The sequence below is a fragment of the Canis lupus genome, chromosome 12 (assembly GCF_003254725.2).
Source record: "Canis lupus dingo isolate Sandy chromosome 12, ASM325472v2, whole genome shotgun sequence".
Classification (NCBI taxonomy): Eukaryota; Metazoa; Chordata; class Mammalia; order Carnivora; family Canidae; genus Canis; species Canis lupus.
In genome coordinates, this window is record NC_064254.1 from 20,563,521 (window position 1) to 20,585,101 (window position 21,581).

The following is a 21,581-nucleotide window of genomic DNA, read 5'->3' on the forward strand; positions in this document are numbered from 1 at the left end:
TGTGCCGGGCTGGGGTCAGACCTAGGGCTTGTTTTCTAAACCCAGGAAGAAGAACCTTAGGCGGAACAGGCTTAGAGCTTTGGGAACTCAACCTCGCAGTGTTTGGCTTCTCAAGGGAGGCACCAGGGCAAGGTGTGAGGACCCAGGAAATGCGTGTTTTTAACAACAATCCAGGGAGGGGAGGATTTTATTTTTCATTGTGCAAGCCTTCTAAAGTATTTTCATCATTTGCCAAGACCATGTGATTGTAACAAAAAGAGACTGGCTTACTATTATGAACCATGAAAAAATCAGTTCTTTTCCTTTTCTCACCTAATTTCTGTCAGGTCAGATTTTTAGCTTTGGTGGATGTCAGAAGAAAAATTTATCTCACAGAGAAAGGGGCAGAGTTTTCCCGTGAGAAGACTTTTCTCCTCCTTTGTCTATGCATCATCTAGTAGTTGGCGATAGCCTTGCCAGAGTGGGACATGAGATGGGGCGATTAGCTAAATGAGAATCCCTGGGATGTGACCACGCTGGGAGCTAGAGCTCAGGCTCTACACACTGGGGGACACTGAATGGGGGGGCTGGGGGACACTGAATGGCCCAGGTGGTCATAAGGTGGTCAGTCTGTCATCTGAGTTGAGGAGGAAAAATGTATGGGACGGTGTACAGTGTAGGAATGGTCATGCCCTGCGGTGGCCCTGAAGAAACGGTATGAAGTCTGGTGAGCCATTAGGTTATTTCACAAGTACGGACATGTATAGGTGGGTACTCACTGAGAAGCTGATCAAGTGTGTGGCCTGGGCAGGATGGCCTAGCAACAGTTGAAAGCTGGTAGAGTCATGTACCTCAAAGCATTGGCAGGAGCCCTGCTCCAGAGCACAGACCACCGACTGGAAATCATAGCTGTGCCTGTAACATCACCCTGAGCAGCTGTTCTATCTCCCACCACACTGGGTCCCAGATGTGGGGCTGAGTTCCAAATTACCCAATTTGGGAACACAGTAGTTACCCTTAAAAGAGAGGGAATTGTTGGGTCAATTCGTATAAATATTGATTATATCTTAATCTCAGTGTTACTTGTTTCAGCAAAACAAAACCCAGTCTCAGGTAGCTCTGTGAGTTGTCTAATTGTCCAAGTCTTTTTTTCAGGGTCTCAGAATAATGTTCCCTGGACATTCTGTTTCTCTATCCTTTCTCTCAGGATTTACTGGCATCAGCCATCATCTTACTCCTGATTTGTCATTTTTTTTCCTATCCCAGCTCAGCATTAGTGTGGGTGTTGGGGAGATCCCGCATCCCAATCTCTGTTCATTCTTCCAACAGGGATCCCTGATCTTGGTACAAACAGAAAGAATAGTGCCTTAAGTGGGCCACTGCCCTAAATACAGCAGCCTCCTGATTTATTTACAGAGAACACTGATTTCATCAAGTTGTAACCATCATCCACAATTGACAAGCTTAAAAAAATTCCACACATCACAATGGTTTTGTATTGCATTTAATTGGTGTTTGCTGTTCATGACAGTATGGTTTTGTTCTTTTTAGACACTTTACTTCTAGAATCTACAGTTTTCTTCAATTGGCAGCCCATACTGATGCTGTGACTGGATCATTGCTGTTTGCCATGGTAAGACCTGCTGCCATCAGAAATGCAGGATGCTCCTGACTACTTCCACATAGTGGCTATCTGGGGGTGGCTGCCTCTGACTCCCAGGCTGCAGGAACTTCTTAATTGTAGGGATGTTACTGATTCTTGTTTTAAATGCCTGAGAGGAGAACCAGAACATTAGAGCCTCAATGACAGTCACGGTCTATAACAGAACTTTGTCATGGGAGGATGGTATTTAGACTGTCAGCTTACAGAGCCCAGTTGAATCTGAGTTAATCCCTCAACACCTGTTTGCTGGATGTTCCCGGGAAGGTAATACAATGGCTGGTGTGCTTAGTGTGAATTAAATAATCTTATTTAAAAATCATTGTCACAAGTAGGTGGCACATAATAAAAACTCTAAAAAATTGGGATCCCTGGGTGGCGCAGCGGTTTGGCGCCTGCCTTTGGCCCAGGGCGCGATCCTGGAGACCCGGGATCGAATCCCACATCAGGCTCCCAGTGCATGGAGCCTGCTTCTCCCTCTGCCTGTGTCTCTGCCTCTCTCTCTCTCTCTCTCTGTGACTATCATAAATAAAAAAAAAAAAAAAAAAAAAAAAAAATTTAAAAAAATAAAAAATAAAAAATAAAAAAAATAAAAAATTCATATTATTTGACCTACTGATTCCTGTTCTAGGAATTTATTAAAAGGATGAGCAAAGAAATAATATTAAAAATGTTGGCACAGTGAAAAATTAGAAATAATCTATGTTTCCAAGAAAGAACACTGGTTATACAAACTATGGTATGCCCCTACAAGATATATAAGCCAGTAATTTAAAATGATATATATAAAAAGAAAGAGGAAGTTCCCTGTATTAACTGATTAGCTGAATGAATGAAAGAAAGAAAGAAAGAAAGAAAGAAAGAAAGAAAGAAAGAAAGAAAAAGAAAGAAAGAAAGTCAGTCAACCGGCCCGCCCCAAGCAGAACAGAATATATTTGCTGTTTTGTATAAGAAAACCAGGGGTGATGGGGCACCTGGGTGGCTCAGTGGTTGAGCATCTGCCTTTGGCTCAGGTCGTGATCCTGGGATCCTGGGATGAGTCCTGCATCAGGCTCCCCACAGGGAGCCTGCTTCTCCCTCTGCCTATGTTTCTGCCTCTCTGTGTGTCTCTCATGGATAAATAAATAAAATCTTAAAAAAAAAAAAGAAAGAGAGAAGGAAAGTAAGTAAGTAAGAAAGCCAGCCAGCCAGGGGTGAAGAAGAGAGAAAAAGAGATATTCATATTTGTTTGTATCTGCAAAAATAGGAACACTGGAAGGGTACACAGGAAACCAATAAAAGTGATTATAGGGGCAGGAAGATGGGAGGTTGGTGGTGGCAATGAGCTTTCGCAATTTATGCCCTTTTTATATAGTTATAATTATTCAAAAAGATGTGACTATTATCTAATGAAAATAAAATAAAATGATATTGCAAAAAAAAAATGATATTGCAGAGGAATATTTGTTGACATATCAAAACATTCATGATAATTTTTTTTTCATGATAATTTTTTAAATGTTAAAAGCAAGCCACAAAATATTTAGTATGATCTTATTTCGGGGGAAAAATGTAAAATAATAGATCAGAGAGTCTAATGTGGTGGCATCTGGCTGGTTAGGTCTTTTCTTTTTTTATTTCATACAACGCCTAATGTAAAGACCTGAACTTTCATTTCTTTTGTAGTAAGAAAAAATACTGTTCTTAAACTACAAAACCTATAGTCACCTCTTTGATAAAATGTTTCTAAGGAAATGGGACAGAGGCCAGCTCCAGTCTTGCACTGGCAGGATCCAGAAAGAGAGGTCTAAGGATGGGCTGAGCAGCAAGGGATAAGCAAGCAGTGATACCTAAGCAGAAGCCCTGAGCAATGGAGGGACATTGTGGGGTGTCCCTGGCATCAGGTACACTAAAGTGGGGCAGAGTTGTCTGGCAGGCGCTCTGAAGGGAAACGACAAAAACAGATTTGCCAGTGTCGTCACTTCATCAGGAAAAAAATGCTAAAAAAAAATGCTTTTTTTTCTAAAAAAAAAAAAAAGAAAGCATTAAATATTTATGCTAGAAACCAAAATAACCCATCATAAGAGATTATTCCTGTTCTAGGAATTTATTAAAAGGGTGAGCAAAGAAATAATGTTAAAAATGTTGGCACACCGAAAAACTGGGAATATCCTATGTTTCCAAGAAAAGAAAACTGGTTATATAAACTATGGTACGTCCCTACAAAACATATAAGCCAGTAATTTTAAGGGTTTCTCCCATCATTAAGGTTTATTTCCTAATTATCCTGTAGTGCAAGTAGGAAAAAATTACCAAAATTAATTAAATAGTGATTTTTAAAAATCTTCTTTTGAAATTGACCTGGAAATGCATTTTGTTTTACTCTTTGTTTCTATTCACTTTTTCTTGGGCTTTGTGTGGCTTTTAACACCCTACCTGTAGCAGACGGAAGTCGGAAAGAACAGAAGCATTGAGTTCTTCCACCATTAAAATCGCTTCCAACAGTTGTATGTCTGCCCAACTGAACTTGTTGCCAACGAGAAAATCCTGTCCGTGGTCTTTCAAAATCTACAGAAAGAGAAATAACAAAGAATATCAAATAAAAGTAAAGACTATTTTGCGTGGCTTAGCACTTATAAAAGCAGGGAGTCTTCTGTACAGATCAAGTTCACTAGAGAAATCCTTTGCTTAATAATCTCCAAGACCGCTGGAAAGGATCAGATGCAACCAACTCTTCTTAAACACTCTTAGATATTGCTGTACATTGGCACAATCTTGTTGGAAACCTGCCAGTGATTTATCAAGACATTTTGGGTAGTGAAGCGCTGGAACAGAGCTCTCTCTTAAAAGCCTATAGCTGGTTAAGTAAAACTGTACCCAGCAGCCCAGGAGACGCAAAGGTCATGACCTTGATTGGTTAGAACGAGGCTACTGTACCGCAGGTAGAAGGCAGTATGATAAACCTCATTTAACATTATGACTCAAATAATCCTACCAGCTTTTTATTTTATTTGTTTGTTGTTTTAAAGACTTTATTTATTTATTTATGAGACACAGAGAGAGAGAGAGGCAGAGACACAGTCAGAGGGAGAAGCAGGCTCCATGCAGGGAGCCCGACGTGGGCCTCGATCCCGGGTCTCCAGGACCACGCCCCGGGCTGCAGGCCTACCAGTTTTTTATTTTTTATTTATTTATGATAGTCACAGAGAGAGAGAGAGAGAGAGAGAGAGAGAGAGGGAGGCAGAGACACAGGCAGAGGGAGAAGCAGGCTCCATGCAGGGAGCCCACGTGGGCCTCGATCCTGATCCCGGGTCTCCAGGTCCAGCCCCGGGCTGCGGGCCTACCAGTTTTTTAAACGGAAGGCATTTCAGCGACACTCTGCATCGCTCCCTAATAAGGAACCGGACTGTCTGATACTGCGGGGCACTGGCCAAACTCTTCACTGTAGCCTAATCCGTAGTAAATCACTGCTTCCCAAGACTAAGACTGAGCAGAAATCCCAGAGAATTCTTCACGTACCTCCCCCTGCTAACCAGTCTCGCACCATGGCCCACGCTGCCCTCCAAGTTGGGAATGTATTTCCAGGTGTATTTCGAGGACATTCGTACCTAGCACGCCTCCAAAATGACTTCGGAAAAGTCGTAAATCTAAAAGACCTTGTTTGTTGGATCGGGGCGTGATTGAGCCTCCAGGATTAAAGGGAAAGAAATACCCATGATACGTACGATGCGAAGGTAAGGAGGGGGTGCCCTGGGCTGCTGCTGGCTTATTTTTCAAATCAGAACAGAAATGTTTCCGAGCAATGCATCCTTTCAGTGCTTGGTAGGGGCCCCGCCTAACTGCCTTACGGCCTCCGTTTTGGGGCTCTCGCTAAAGCTCGCGTCCGCCGCAGCGGCCACTCCCGGAACAACCGTCCGTCTCAGCCACGGGAAGCCAGGCCCGGATCCTGCGACCCGCCGAGCGCCGCGGCCAAGCGCAGGGCTCGCGCGGGCCTCTCGGTTCTCCTCCCTCCCTGCGGGGGGGCGGGGGCCTGGGGGGGTCGCTCGATGACGTCAGCCCCGCGCGCCCCGCCCCCACCGCGTCCCAGGGTCTGCGCGCGCAGCGGCCGCCCCCCGGACCCGCCCACCGGGCCCGCCTCTCGCGAGAGCACCCGAACGTCCCTCCCCCCCTTCGCGGCGATCCGAGCTGCGACCCTGCAGCCTACCTTCTCGAACACCGGGAAGTAACGAGTTTGGGCCTTCTGCGCGACTAATGCAAGACTCTCCTCTTTTTCTGCCGGGGGTTTGAACGCAGCCAGCGCGATCATCAGCATGAGGTCCAGGGTGCCGTCCGCGTACATGTTGATCCTGACAAAACCGGCGCGTGACTCGCGTCCCCACGGACGCCTCTGACCTCGGGGCGGGGGGGGGGGGGTCCCGCCTCGCAGCCTCGCCGCCTCGCCGCCGCCACGGTGACGGGGAGACGGGGCGGATGACCCTGTACACCCCTTCCCGTGGGGTTCCGGCCCACGGGGGATGCTAGGACCTCGGGAAAGGCGCCCTGGGTCAAGGGATGTGTGAAAAAATTAGCAAGTGCTTGCCAGTGGAGATCTGCCGGAAGTAGATCCTTGTGGATTTAAAGACCCAACGGGATGAAGTTCACCTGAAGTGCGAAACCGTTAGTGCTGCGACCTTCGCTTCCCGAGGGAAGATACATAATGTGGCAGGTCTTCCCCTGACGGGGCAACCTTGTCAAGTCAAATACCTCGATTTCATTTTTTTTTTCTTTTTTTTATGATAGTCACACAGAGAGAGAGGCAGAGACACAGGCAGAGGGAGAAGCAGGCTCCATGCACCGGGAGCCTGATGTGGGATTCGATCCCGGGTCTCCAGGACCGCGCCCTGGGCCAAAGGCAGGCGCCAAACCGCTGCGCCACCCAGGGATCCCTCGATTGCATTTTCTTAAATCTTTTTTTTTTTTTTAATTTTTATTTATTTATGATAGTCACAGAGAGAGAGAGAGAGAGGCAGAGACATAGGCAGAGGGAGAAGCAGGCTCCAAGCAGGGAGGGAGTCGTACGCGGGACTCGATCCTGGGTCTCCAGGATCGCGCCCTGGGCCAAAGGCAGGCGCCAAACCGCTGCGCCACCCAGGGATCCCTCGATTGCATTTTCTAAAATTTTCCTTTCGTTGACAAACACAAAGGTTAAAAACTACTGGGGCACCCCGGTGGCTCAGTGGTTGAGCATCCGCCTTTGGCTCAGGGTGCGATCCTGGAGCCTGGGATCGAGTCCCGCGTCCGACTCCCTCCCTGCTTGGAGCCTGCTTCTCCCTCTGCCTGTGTCTCTGCCTCTCTCTCTCTCTGTGTCCCTCATGAATAAATAAATAAAATCTTAAAAAAAAAAAAAAAAAAGATTGTGTGTCTGTGTATCCTCCACTGTATGCTAGTTGCCCAATAAATTTGGCTCAATGATCATCTTTGTCTTTTTAACATATATAAAAGCACAATTTACTTAATTGTCCTATCTGAATTATAAATCTTTTTTTTTTTTTACAGGTGAAATTGTTACCTAACTAGTCACCTTTAACCGTAAAAAAATAAGCACATTCATCCAAATAATGGGAAACAGCTTTTGCATGTTAGTACTGCTTACATTCTTATAAAAGGATCCTTTTCACACGCTGTTTGAAATTGCTTGTCTTGCCATGTACTTCTGGGACTGCAAGTCAGGATGACTCAGTTCATTTGAGAGTTGAAAAAGTTGGGGTATGCTTCTGGTTATGAATTTTGTTCATTCCTATGCTATACTCTTTCTCTTTTTTTCTTAAAATTTTATTTATTTATTCATCAGAGAAAGAGAGAGGCAGAGACACAGGCAGAGGGAGAAGCAGGCTCCATGCAGGGAGCCCAACGTGGGACTCGATCCGGGGACTCCAGGATCACACCCTGGGCCAAAGGCAGGCACTGAACCACTGAGCTACCCAGGGATCCCTATACTCTCTCTCCTAAACAGTTGAATTTGGACCTTTCTCCCACCATGTCTTCTATCTATATGTATGGACCATCTCAGTGTCCATGCTTATGGTGATGAGATTTTAGGGACCGTGGAAATGGCCCTTTGACCCCAAATCTAGATAAAACTTTTATAGTTGTAAGTCTGTCTTTGTTTTGTCTTTAGTTTGCTTATCTCCTGTAAAACTGAACCATTCCTGGGAGTAATAATCCAGCTATCTTCAGCCAGGCCTACCGTAGTGCCCAGCACAGGGTAGAGGCTTGTGGTATATTTGTGCAGAACAGTGAATATACATCTTCACCCTTCAGTAATTGTGACAAAACTCAACAGCTCCTTCCATCAATAGCTGGGGTCTGTTTTCTGGAATGATCTCATGACTTGCTTTCACTAATAGAATGAGGTGGAACTGATGACCAGTTCTGAGCCTAGAACTTAAGAGGCCTTGTGTGCTTTTACTCTCTCTCTTAGAACCTTCCCTAGCTGCCCCAAGAACAAGCTCGGCATGAGACAATGAGAGACACATGCCCCATGTGCCCCCCCTGCCCTGGTTGATACTTAACACCCAAAACCAGAATCTCCTGGCTGACTACTGATTGACCACAGAATACATGAGTGAGTCCAGCGAAGAGGAGTCAAGCCTGACCGAGATATGCCAACACCCACATGACCCATAGATTGATGAGCAGTTTATTACTGCTCATTCATTTATTATGAATGCTAATTTAAGTCACAGTGTTTCAAGGTGACATGTTACACAGCATTGTTTGTGGTAATAGATCATTGATACAATGCTCATTGTTTGTTTGCTGAGTCAGTCATTTCCACTTTCATGTAGAATAGTTTACCAGGTCATTTTATGAGACCGTATTTGGTAGGAGTGGGAGAGAAGATGAGAATGTTGAATGCATACCACCATGAGTAGTAAAAGGGAGTATATATATCCAGCTATGCACAAGGCATACGGGTATAGCAAGAGCATCTCCCCTTGTTCCCCCTTGCCTTCTCCCCCTAGTCTAGGCTGAAAGACTCTATGTTAACTGAGTCTCAGCTGGTGCAAGACTATAGAGCTTGGATAAGAGTCAAGTAACAATAAACACTGTGCTACCTGACTGTCTCCTTCAGGTCCTTCCCATACAAGTCATATTTGGCAGCAAGGTAGCTGAGGATGGCTCTAGTCTGCGTGAGCACCATTCCATCAATTTCAATCATAGGTACTTGGCCAAAAAGCAGGCGTCCATCTGTGGATTGAGCAAAGCAAAGTTAGATTACTCTCCTTCCATCGTTGTGGTAAGCCTGTAGGAGAGTTTCTTCTAGGAGCTGATGACCTTCTGCAAAAGGATTTTTATTTTTAATTTTTTTTATTTATGATAGTCACAGAGAGAGAGAGAGGGGGGCAGAGACATAGGCAGAGGGAGAAGCAGGCTCCATGCACCGGGAGCCCGATGTGGGATTTGATCCCGGGTCTCCAGGATCACACCCTGGGCCAAAAGCAGGCACTAAACCGCTGCACCACCCAGGGATCCCTGCAAAAGGGTTTTTAAAACTCTCAGATCAAGAGCACAGGAAAAGATCTTTGAGATCATTTAGCTCATTCATATTATAGACTGTGGCATTGTGAAGGCCAAGGGAGCAAATGTGACTTGCTCAAGCTTACAGTCAGGAGACAGCTAAAGCCAAGTGGGCCTCCTGACTCTTAGCCAGTAGCTGTCTCTGCTGTCCCTCTCTAACTCCTATGCACAAGTAATAGTAATGCTCAGGAGGGTGTCTCAAGCACAAGAGCAGCATCACAGACTCAGGGAGGACTGGAGGATTTCATAGGCTATTAGGGAGGACTTCTTGCCAGAATGATCATGGAAGAGTCTCTGGAGATCCATTTCTTTTACTTATTCAATACATATGTACTGAATCCCTACCACATGTTAGTGACTGGCCTTGTTTGGGGTGGAGTAGGGCAGAAATAAAGAAGAAAGGAGCTTCAGGAATATTTGAGGTGATAAAGTTCCTAAACAAGAATTGGGAAAGGGGCTAGCCGGCCTTCTTCATTCAGTGAGATCTACTGGTATACCGCATCTGTGACCATAGAATTTATTTATTTATTTTTTAAAGATTTTTTATTTATTTATGATAGACATAGAGAGGCAGAGACACAGGCAGAGGGATAAGCAGGCTCCATGCCGGGAGCCTGATGTGGAACTCGATCCCTGGACTCCAGGATGGTGCCCTGGGCCAAAGGCAGGCGCTAAACCGCTGAGCCACCCAGGGATCCCCAGAATTTATTTTTATTTTATGGTAAGGAGATAGGATGCAGAGAACTTAGAAGCCTTCTGCAAAGTCATACAGTTTGTAAATGGCAGGTCTGCTGATTACTAGTTGAATGTTTCTCCGAAAAATAGTGTCAGTCTCATGGCTATTTCTCAGGAATGGTGGGAGCTTCCAGGTTTCCTTAGGTAAGGAAAGTAACATTGTGGTTATTAGAACTATGAAAATACTAGTCTTTTCTCTCTCTCTCTTTTTTTTAAATTTTTTTAATTAATTTATTTTTTAATTTATTAATGAGAGAGAGAGAGAGAGAGGCAGAGACACAGGCAGAGGGAGAAGCAGGCTCCACGCAGGGAGCCCGATGTGGGACTCGATTCCCGGTCTCCAGGATCAGGCCCTGGGCTGAAGGCAGGGGCTAAACTGCTGAGCCACTGGGGCTGCCCTAGTCTTTTCTCAATGTGAGAAACTTTTCTAGGGAATTGTAAGGATGAAGGACTTCTTCGAATTTAATCAAATTTTGTTCTTTTCTATAGTCTTGGTTCTACAATTGTGACCTATTAAACAGTGTCTTTTAATCTGTTGAAACCACTAAGAAAGAATGGATATGAGCCATGAGCACTTCTTTTTTGCTCCCTCCCTTCCAACCCACTGGATCGTTATTTAACAATTCTTAAACGATTCTTTAACAGGATGATGAGTATTGAACCAATTAGCTGAGTCAAACCCATGCTTTCATCTCTAATTGAGGTCAAGGTCAGAGTCTACTTGATAAGCTTTTACGGATAAGGACACAATGCAGATGATAAATTTAGCCCTGTGACAGGGACACAGTGAGTACTCAATCAGCGTTAGCAGTCTTTTTTCTAATAGTTGTTACTCCAGAGTTCTGTATTCTATATTGAAATTAATATTTCCAGAAACAAATATTTATTTTTTCCAGTAAGAAAACATTGAATAAATCCAGGCTCACCCTTCTGCAACTTCTCATATTGTTCTGCTGTTTCAATAAATTCTTCTTCAAACTAGATAAAGGATAGAAACTTTGTTATAACTTTAATGTCCTGAGAGAGAGAGAGAGAGAGAGAAATATTCACAGTGTAAAATGCCCAGTGTCTTTCAGAATAAACATTTTAAAAGGAACCACAAAGTTGTCAATTTCCACACAGCTGAACATTCCCCCGTGTGTGTGTAGACTAGCTTAAATGGGCATGGGACTGGCACCCCTCTTGGGTTTTGCCTACTTACAGGATATCCTCAGCCCCATTCATATTTTCCCTTTTCTTCACCTTAGCTCTTTTTTTCTCTCCAAATTCTTGTCCTTTTCACCAACTTCCCCCAATGATTTCCCTTCTCTCATTCCTCTCTTCTCTCTCGTCTGTATCATTCTCCCTCCATATCAGGTCAAATTAAATTTCTCTTTGATGTTCATACATTCAATGAAAGAGATCCAAAGATCATTACCCGGGTGGTATCATCATCACTTATTGATGGAATCCCTACAGCTTTTATGGGTGAGAGTGACTTTTTTTGTTCCCTAAACTTTGAGATGGGGGTAGGATAAGGTGGACAAAACAAAGAAGGTCATGCATGAGTCTTGTTTTAAAGCAGATGGCATACAAATAGGGAAAAAGAAGTCACGCCTGCCTGAAACCAAACAATTCCAAAACACTCGTGCAAATCTATGGTAAAGTCAGTGGTTAAGGAATTCAGAATTAAGGAAGGATCCTGGTGGGGCAGACCTTTCCAAGGAGAGCTCAAGAGGAGACCAGACTGCAGCTGGGTGTAAGGTTCCAGTTGGCAGCCATGGATAGAACAAGACTGAGGTGCCAGGACAGAGCTGGAAAGACCACAGTTAATTGGTTCCAGTGAAGACAATGATCCAGTTGTGGGTCTCCTCTCTCTCCTTTGTCTTATGAGTCACCGTGACTTCTTAGGCCTCTATGAAGCTTCCAGAACATCTCCCCAGGCTTCCACCCTCCCAACCTTGCTTAAACCGAGGACTATGTTCTCTCCCTCAGCTCTTACAAAGAAAGATACATGGAAAGGGAAAGAGTGGTCTATCCTGAAAGCCCCATCCTAAATTTTGAAGGGGGAAGAGGACCACTTCGGTCTACCCAAATTGCCCTCCTTCCTTTTCCCAATCAGGAACCAACCTCCACTCCAGCTGCAGCCAGGAGCCAGCGGATTGACTCCATCCTGCCCCTGCCACGAAAGTAGTAGAGCTTGGGTTTGGTTGCCATGACTCCTGGCTCAGGGTTTTCTGAAGGGCAAAATAAGAAAAATAAGAAAAGCAAGAAAACAGTGATCACAGAATCAGGGTGGTGGTTATCTCCAGTGAGGAGAACGAGTGTTGTGATTGGAGAGGGGTGCAGGGGAGGAGGCTGGAGTGCTGTTAATATTATATCTTTTTTTAAAAGATTTTATTTATTTATTCATGAGAGACACAGAGAGAAAGAGAGAGAGAAGCAGAGACACAGGCAGAGGGAGAAGCAGGCTCCTCACAGGGAGCCTGATACAAGACTTGATCCCAGGACCCCGGGATCACACTCTGAGCCAGAGGCAGATGCTCAACCACTGAGCCACCAAGGCGTCCAGACCTGCACCCTTTTAAAAAAGAGTATAGAACTATGTGACCATACCTGATAGCACTTTCTGCCTCACCATGGCAAGGGCCACAGTGACCATTATCTTGGTGACCCCTTCCGGTCTCACAGGATTATTGAACGTGCTTTGAGAATACTAAGCTCTATACCAATTTAGAGGACTGCTAGGTCTGCTTTTCTCACATTTCCCTCTCTCTCCCCATAGGTAACGATGCATGCTTCATGGAAACAGCAAAAAAAAAAAAAAAAAAAAAAAGCCAAGTCCCTGGTCCAGTCAGTGCACACGGTGCTGTGGCTGGGAGGTTGTTTAGCTCAGGGTGACACACGGATCTCATAGAGACCCACGGCTTCTCAACACAGCACTCAACATGGTCCTTTGCCCACTAAGCCCCAAACTGCCAAGTAACCTGTCCTAACTGGGATTCTACTTGAGGATGCTTCTTGTGCTAACAAAATTCATAAGGAAGTTAAAAAACCATAACAGTAGCTCGGTTTATGATAAAAACATCTGACTGGGAATACCTATAACCATATGACAACAAGGTCACTCACTCAGGTTCATAAAATCTTACAGGTGTTTTGAAGCAATGTTACCCACAACCACTCTATTTTCTTATATATTGGATTTATAGTTTAACTCTTGGAAAAGTTGAATTCCTTTCCTCTTTCTTTTTTTAATATGGAATGCTTCACAAATGTGTGTGTCATCATTGCATGGGGACATGCTAATCTCTGTATTGTCCCAATTTTAGTGTATGTGCTGCCAAAGCCACACTAATTACTTCCTTGTGGTCTTGTCATCCCTAGGTACTATTTATGTCGGGTTGTTTTCAAGATTCATTACTTTTAAGTTGCCTCTTTAGCTATTGGGTGTTGAGAGTTTCAGGAGCTTCCTAAAACCCCACTACTTTATTGTCTTGGGAGACACAATGATTAAGAAGGCACCCACATTCCCTGATTAGAGAAATTTGTTTGGATCTAGTAATTCACTTAGAATGAATCTTATGATAAAAATCAGTGACGAGAAAATATGACAAGAAGGAGAAGGGAAATGGTAGCTTCTTGTTAGCCTCTCCCCAACGAAAAAATTCTTGAATTCTCTGGTCTCCTACAAGGTCCCACATATGATGGTTAAGGAGCAAATGTAAGTGCTGTTAAAAGTCAGAAGGAGGAGGCCATAGCAGTTCCCAACATGCAACAGGCACAGCAGGATGCGCATGCCTGGTGGGTTCTAGTGCTAGAGAAACTCACATCCTCATGGGCCATGTTTCAGGGACTGACCAGGTGTCAGGAAGGCTGCAAGGCAGACAACTACAAAATATTTAACAGCAGCAAACTCTGGGTGATTGACAAATAATTCAAGCCCTCACTCCAAGAACCCTTTCCAGGTCTCTGTTCATCCTGCTACCTTCAGACAAAAATAAAGCAACACTGGTGAAATTAAATAATCACTCCATCTTGAGGAGCTCCACAGAGTTCCAGCCAAGCTGACCCCTCTCCACTGGCTCTGAGAGACAGGGATGAAGCTGTGGATCTGGATGGGGCTCAGATTAATTCCTGTTGTTCTGTGTTCCTGAAACCTTCAACCAGTCCAAATTCTGTTTGAAATAAATCTTACAGTGAAAGAAGGTGGAATATAGGAACAGCTGCCAACACCCTTTTTATTGTAATTCTATCCTGCTCCTCCAGTTAGCCAAAGCTGAAAGTTATCCTTTTTTAGAATGGATCCAGAAAAGGTCATCTCTGGTAGCCTCCAGAAAGCTGTTTCTAAGCAATGAACGGTCACTTAAAATGCAGGCTGAATGGTCTTTCTTCTGACTATTCTCTTAGTTATTTGAAATCTAAATTTCAAATAAAGATTAAAAAGACATTAAAAAAATCCTAGCCCCAGACTGCCCACGAGAGACAGATACCTAACGCTACTACTGAGTATCATAACGTGGAGGCTCCAGACATCATATTTGTTCCAGAAACCAAATGAAATCTCTCAGATGAAAGGAGAGGCAGCAAAATGTAGCCCCACTCCTCCCTTTTTAAGATTTTACTTATTTGAGAGAGAGAGAGTGAGAGAGTAAGAGTGGGGGGCAGGGCAGAGGGAGAGGGAGAAGCAGACTCCCCACTGAGCAGGGGGCCTAATGAGGGGCTCAACCCCAGGGCCCCAGGATCGTGACTTGAGCTGAAGGCAGACACTTAACCGACTGAACCATCCAGGTCCCCACAAAATGTCATCCTAAAATGGTCAAGAGAGGGTAAGCTTCTTGCTGGCATTGCAGAATCCACACTCAAAGGGATGTAGAGATACGAGCTCTTGGAGGTGCTGGAATAAAAAAATCGGGAACTGGCAACATCAGGGAGACAGGAGTCTGAGTATGAGGGAGGGATTGTGCTGTGTTCTGCTGGGAGGTGCGCTGTCGGGGGGGAGAGAGGAAAGCTGTGCTCCTTAAGGTGCATGACCAAGAATGTGGATTAACAGCCATCCTGGCTTTGCTGAGAGAATGAACCCTGAGAGAGCTGAGGGCATGGATGTGGATCTGGTCACATTCATTTCCAGCCCCTCTGCCAGGCAGATACCCAAACAGAAATGTCCAGTCCTCAAACAGAAATGATAACTGTGTGTTACTGTCCCCATCTTTCAAAGGCAAGGGGCTCTGGGCTTTTGAGTCATGAGTCCTCACTAATGTTGCACAACCTTTATCCACCTCTGTAAGCCTCAGTCTTCTAATCCTTAGAATGGGTATGGTGGTTATACCTACTGACTTCAGGCAGAGGCCTATTGTGAGGACCAAGGATGAATAAAGTAATGGGTAAAGTACATACCACAGTATGTGGTCCATATCAAGTAGAGTCCCTGTGCTTCTTTAAACGACTTACACACAGATTTCATGTTTTCTTAGAGTTTCTTAGGCTGGTTGGCTTGTCTATTAGTTTTATTTGAGATTGATAAGTGTTGCAAATGCTACTGATATTTTGTAAAAGGGAGCCAAGACTTTTTAAATTTGACTCAATATTGTGATACAGGATATTTTAAAAGTAAATCTGATGTGACTTTTGCCTTCATTTTGTGACTGTGAGCAGCATTGGAGCTTTTTCATGGTTTGCTGCTATATGGAAGAATACTGGGGGACTTTATGTGATGCCTACCACTATTTCCCACTTCGTTTCTGCCAGCCCCTTACATATATCCTCAGGGTACGTGGGAGATTGAAGGATCTATCTTTGGAATCCAGAGTTGAATTACAAGGATAGGATCATTCCTCTCCCTGCCAGCACGTCCAAACCTTCCTCAATGTTCAAGGGAGCCCTAAAGCCCAAAGTTAGAATAAAGGAGACCCCACCTCTGATAAATAGGACTGTGGCCTGTAACCTTCTCTCTCCAGTCCATAAGAAGGAATTTTTCCCCTAGTCATTAATAACCAGCCACTCGAATGATAACCAGTTACCACTTCTTCTATAAAAATCTGGATAAATGTCTGTGCCCTCCATAAACAGCTGGTTGTGGCCAAACATCCACCATTCCTCAATCTCTCCGCTTTAGCTCAATGGTGTCCTAAAGTGGGCTCCTAGATGAATGATGGGAGACTGAACAGGAGGGACGCCTGGGTGGCTCAGCAGTTGAGCGTCTGCCTTCGGTTCAGGGCATGATTCCGGGATCCGGGATTGAGTCCCACATTGGGCTCCTTGCAGCGAGCCTGCTTCTTCCTCTGCCTGTGTCTCTCATGAACAAATAAATAAAATCTTAAAAAAAAAAAAAAAAAAAAAGGAAGACTGAACAGGACATTGTTAGGAGCTACACCAGACTCCAGTCCCTACCCCATGCCCTTCCGAGGAGCAGCTATTTCTTCTGGAAGAGCCGATTACAGAGAAGGGGTCAATACTACTTACAATCTCACCCCAGCCAAGAACCAACTGCTCCCCTGGGATTCTGACCTGCAAAACTAACAAGGTGGCAAACTCTTGGAAGGCAGGAGTCAGGGCATCTTTCTTCCATCTCCTAGAGAACCAACCCAGCACTATCCCAGACACATGGTGGTTACACAGAATATACTGCTATTACCTCAGTGGCCTGAGATATCAATTTCTAAACTTGCTAAAATGTCTATGTTCCATCTTTCATTCTTTCCTTTAACATCAAACATTTATTGAGCTCCTATTATGAATACAGTACTAGGTTAAGCACTCCAGGCATACATAGATAAATAAGATATAGTTCCTGCAATCAAAAACCTTGTAAACCTCATACCTTGTGATGGAAACACTCAGGTCCCAAGCTGTAAGTCAGAATGAAATTGTATTTAGAAAGAAATACAATACATTATTACAAGAATTGAACAGAGCCGTACAGAATGAGCATATGTAAACAGAAGTTTTGTCTGAGCCCCTTCCATGGCATTATAGGTTAAGGACCTAAATCAAGTCTTTTAATTCTTTTTTTTTTTTTGATCTCTAATGAAGTTCAACAAAGAGTTGGATAAATCACAGCTTGGTGATATAGAAAACCAAGTTTGTGCTTCAAAAAGTAAACCCAATTATTTTCATTGTTTAAAAAAGAAAAAGGACATTGTCAAATCTGAAATGGACAGGTACAATGGGAATATTTGTTCCTTTTCTGAGAAATAAAGGGAGCAAAAGAGAATGTTTTCTGGGTGTCACCCAAAATGCAGACACTGTGAACACAGCTGCTGGAAGATCCAGAACCTGAGATGTTGAGCTCACCGTAAACTCACACTCCAATCTTCAAGTCTCTTTTTTGTGCTGCTAATATTGCCCAAAAGGTTTGTCATGAATTAAAACTGGTTCACCAACGAGGCTTCCCACACAGGGCTTATTACATCAGGAATTGAAAGCCACCTCTTGGGGCTTGCAAACTTCCCCCATATGCCGCCTCACCTGAGATGAGCTGTGGGATGCACAGCCCCCACCCCCAGAGCTCCAGGGGCCCGTGTGGGCCTTGGTAAAAAAACAAAACAAAACAAAACAAAACAAAACAAAAAAAAAACAACGTTCAAATCTTTTAGAAAAGGTGGCGGGGGCGGGGTGTGCCTGGGTTGCTCAGTCAGTTAAGCCTCCGACTCTGGTTTTGAATCAGATTGTGCTCTCAGGGTTGTGAGATAGAGCCTCGTGTTGGGCTCCATGCTCAGCATGGAGTCTACTTGGCGATTCCCTTCCTGTCCCTCTGCTCCTCCTAACCTTAAATAAATAAAATACATATTTAAAAAAAAAGAAAATGTGGGAGAACTCATATCTGAGTTATGCCCTGGGTGCCAATAAAAGTAAAAACCTAAGTTGAAATTTTAAGTCTACTTCTCACTTCTGCAAGTTTTTAAAACTCTGTGAGCCTCAGTTTCCTCGTTTGTGCAATAAGACTAATTGTTCCTAATTCACATGGGTAGTTATGAGGTGGAAATAAGATAATGGATGCAAATCACTGAATACAGTAAGGACTCAAAAGATGACACGCACACACACACAAACACATCTACATCTCCAGATCACAGCAACATTCACTGGCAAGAGAAATAAGGGAAATTTGCTTCTGAAAGGAAAGGAAGGCATTCTCTAGAAGTGTGATTTTGGACCAACAGCATCAGCTTCACTTATTAGAAATGCAGACTCTGAGTCACTGGGTCAGAGCTACTGAATCAGAGTCTACATTTTTCACAAGAGCCAGATGATTCACTTGTATATTATTATTTTTTTTTCACTTGTATATTAAAATGAAGTTTGAGAAGCCAGGTCTGGAGTGAAAACTCAACAAAACTGCATCTGGGGCTCAGTGTGTGGTCATTCTTCTCAGGGACTGTTATGCAGGCATAAATCACAGAAAATGATGTTTTAAAAGGGGGATGAGCAAATGGTGAAGTGCTGGAGGTGTGTGGCTAAGAATAGAAGAAGAAGAACAGAGGAAACTGGAGGTAATTATAAGTGAATTTCCCATGTTAAGTCATTTTCATTGACCCCCTTTGAAGAGATGTGAGGCCTTCTTCCATCCCCAAGTTTAATCAAGTAGCAGGTGTGTAGCTTCCTCCCAATCCTGAGGCTGGTCTGAAAGAAATGTCAGGTGCCCGAACTACAAAAATGGAAGTTGGTGCAGAATTTGGTAACCTCTTTCATTTATTCCCAGTTTTAAGTCTTTCTGATGTCATTTCTCTTTCCTTGTCATTCTTCGCCCTGTGCTCCTAACTGAGGAACACATACATTGGGAAAGCAGTCAATCTTTTTCGGAGTGAAATTCTACTGACAATGTTAACAGCTGTTTTAGATAATTGGGGCAAAAGAGCACACATTTTTATCAGTTATTTGAACAGTTGGGCAAAAGGCAGGCTTTTATTGAAGTTTCTGGCTAATGAAAATTTTAAGGGGTTAATTTAAGAGGCTGGGAGTTTTAACAGATGTTTTGGGCCAAAATACAAGATGTCAATTCTAAATCTATTATTAATAGAAATATCTGTAGCATTTACTTTGGCTTCTCCAGTGGATTAGAATGACCTATTTTCATTATAACCAGCAGATCAAAATGTGTCACTGAGACAAAAAAAAGAAAAAAAGAAAAAGAAAAAAAGAAAGCAAAACAAAAGAACTCTCCCAGATAACCCTGTATTCCTCAGAGTACTTAAATTTGCCAGATTGGAAAGGTGTAGCATCAATTTAGTCTTTCGACAAAGACTATGTTCAAGTTGGAAAATAGCAGTATTAACAGCATAACCAAGACCTTCGGTATAGTTTCAAAGTGTGGCTAAGTATAGCCTTAAAGTTACATTCCATTTGTAATTGACTAGGAATTATTCTCTTCTATTTTCTTTTTTTTTTAAATAAATTTTTAGTTATTTATGATAGTCACACAGAGAGAGAGAGAGGCAGAGACACAGGCAGAGGGAGGAGCAGGCTCCATGCACCGGGAACTCGATGTGGGATTCGATCCCGGGTCTCCAGGATCACGCCCTGGGCCAAAGGTGCTAAACCGCTGCGTCACCCAGGGATCCCTCTCTTCTATTTTCCTAACATGTTCTATTAGCAAAATATTTAATTAGTTGATTTGATATGTTGATTAGTTGAATTGGACATGTTATCTAAAGGTAAGCCTCCAGGACACCTGGGTTGCTAAGTGGTTGAGCATCTTCCTTTGGCTCAGGTCGTCATCCCCGGGTCCTAGGATCAAGTCTTGTATGGGGCTCCCTGCTGGAAGCCTGCTTCTCCCTCTGCCTATGTCTCTGCCTCTCTCTGTGTGTCTCTCATGAATAAATAAAATCTTAAAAAAAAACACAAAACTCTAACAAGTGATCAACTTATACACCCAGGCATATAAACTGACAGATAAAAAATATACCTGAGCCAAGAAAGAGACGTTCATCTGCCCAGGTGACTAAGGCTGCTGGGAGAGTGAACAGAGTGGACCACAACTGGCCCCACTGCTCTTTAACGATCAGGACAAGTCCTAGAAAAATTGTTTTCAAGGCTTGACTAGAGACTCATTTTTCAACAGGACCTCAGAGGAAGACCCCTGTATCAGATTATTTGGATTATATCTTCCAGGCATATGTTGAGTAGGCACCTAGAGAGGGAGATTTAGTCTATGTGTTAGGAACCATGACACAGTGAGCGGGGCCTGTGTTCTTCTCTTCAACTGCATACAAAAATATCAGATTTGAAAAAATATATATATATCAGATTTGCCTGAGGAGAAAAAAATGTAATGGCTCAATTCTGCTAAGTGGGTTATTTCCACCAATCAACTGAAACACCACTTGACTCATATATCTTTAAAATTACATTTAACATCAGAGGGGGGACATTTTAACATCTAATATGTATGAAATGGAAGTCTTTATTTATTTATTTTTTTTATTTATTTATGATAGTCACAAACAGAGAGAGAGAGAGATGCAGAGACATAGGCAGAGGGAGAAGCAGGCTCCATGCACCGGGAGCCCGACGTGGGATTCGATCCCGGGTCTCCAGGATCGTGCCCTGGACCAAAGGCAGGCTCTAAACCGCTGCGCCACCCAGGGATCCCAGAAGTCTTTATTTTTTAAAAGATTTTGCTTATTTACTCATGAGAAACACAGAGAGAGAGGCAGAGACATAGGCAGAAGAAGAAGCAGGCTCCCTCCAGGGAGCCTGATGTGGGACTCCATCCCAAGACCCCAGGATTACAACCTGAGCCAAAGGCAGAAGCTTGACCACTGAGCCACCCAGGTGCCCTGGCAATGGAAGTCTTTAAAAGGCCTTGTCAAAAGGTATATTTGCTACCTTGTTTTCATGTACATATCTACTCTGCATAAAAATACATTCCTTTTATTTGATACAAGCAGGTTTAAAATAATAGCTATTAAATTAGCCAAAGTTAAAACAATTGCTGCTGTAAGCTACAAATCTGGCCACAAAATATAACTATCCAGCCAAATCCAAGTACAATGTGTAAGAAATTCACCACTAACCTTATCTCTTCCTGGCTCTTTTCTGGGAGTGCTTCTTGGAGATCAGGTGAGGGTTTATAACTCTTTCCTTTCCCCGCTGAGTGCTCCACCCAACTCAAGGGATTAGGTTTGTACACGCCTCTGGGGCTTCACTTTACATCTGCTGTTTGTGCACTTGGGAATGTATCAAGTTACCCAAGTAAGGATCCCACTGGCTCACTGAACAAATCTCTGTGACAGGCACACTTTTAGGTCATGAGTCTAAAATGGTGGCCCTGGCAGCCACAATTCCTGCATGTGTGGTGCTTACATTCTAGCTGGGGAAGACAGGCAGTGTAAATATATGAACAAATCAATGTGGTGCCTTAAAAATAATAGTAGCAACAATGTATTAGATGATTATAGCTGAGGAATGTGACATCTGTAACAGAAATCTTATAAGGGACCAGGAGGAGGAATCAGGAATACTCTGTTAGATACCTGCGTGGGTCACCTTGGTGGCTCAGTTGGTCAAGCATCTGCCTTTGGCTCAGGTCATGATCCTGGGGTCCTGTGATCAAGCCCTATATTGGGCTCCCTGCTCAGCAGGGGGTCTGCTTCTCCCTCTCCCTCTCCCCCTGCTCCACTGTCTCTCTCTCACTCTCTCTCAAAATAAAATCTGAAAAAAAAAAAAAAAAAAAAAAGATAAGATACCT

General features: G+C 43.6%; 1 protein-coding gene, 1 long non-coding RNA gene and 1 pseudogene across 4 annotated transcripts; 1 reads left to right on the plus strand and 2 right to left on the minus strand.

The window, feature by feature from the left end:
* Positions 1-1,467: 1,467 nt before the first annotated feature.
* On the minus strand, positions 1,468-21,045 carry LOC112641750 (glutathione S-transferase A4-like). 2 transcript variants are annotated; one of them, XM_025419030.3, is made up of 7 exons: positions 20,908-21,045; positions 12,023-12,129; positions 10,840-10,891; positions 8,716-8,848; positions 5,823-5,964; positions 4,055-4,186; positions 1,468-1,751 (listed from the first exon to the last, which is right to left on the minus strand). In XM_025419030.3, the coding sequence occupies exons 2-7, from the start codon at positions 12,107-12,109 to the stop codon at positions 1,629-1,631; spliced, it is 669 nt and encodes a 222-aa protein (XP_025274815.1). In that variant the 5' UTR covers positions 12,110-12,129; positions 20,908-21,045; the 3' UTR covers positions 1,468-1,628. The 2 variants fall into 2 exon arrangements, with proteins under 2 accessions (XP_025274815.1, XP_048948109.1); XM_049092152.1 differs by lacking the exon at positions 20,908-21,045 and adding an exon at positions 13,724-13,763.
* On the plus strand, positions 5,964-7,752 carry LOC118350389 (uncharacterized). Of its 2 annotated transcripts, none has more exons than XR_004804052.2 (2): positions 5,964-7,363; positions 7,449-7,752. It is a non-coding gene; the product is annotated as an uncharacterized LOC118350389 (long non-coding RNA). The 2 variants fall into 2 exon arrangements; XR_007401178.1 differs by having other exon boundaries at positions 5,964-7,235.
* Positions 13,146-13,245, minus strand: LOC112641900 (U6 spliceosomal RNA; annotated as a pseudogene).
* Positions 21,046-21,581: the final 536 nt, after the last annotated feature.

Bases quoted from the DNA above. Each gene is read 5' to 3' on its own strand.
- LOC112641750 (XM_025419030.3), bottom strand. From the start codon at position 12,109: ATGGCAACCAAACCCAAGCTCTACTACTTTCGTGGCAGGGGCAGGATG. The intron at 10,892-12,022 runs GTTGGTTCCTGA...TCCTTTATCTAG, and splicing joins TGGCTGCAGCTGGAGTGGAG to TTTGAAGAAGAATTTATTGA. The intron at 8,849-10,839 runs GTGAGCCTGGAT...CTCAATCCACAG, and splicing joins ATATGAGAAGTTGCAGAAGG to ATGGACGCCTGCTTTTTGGC.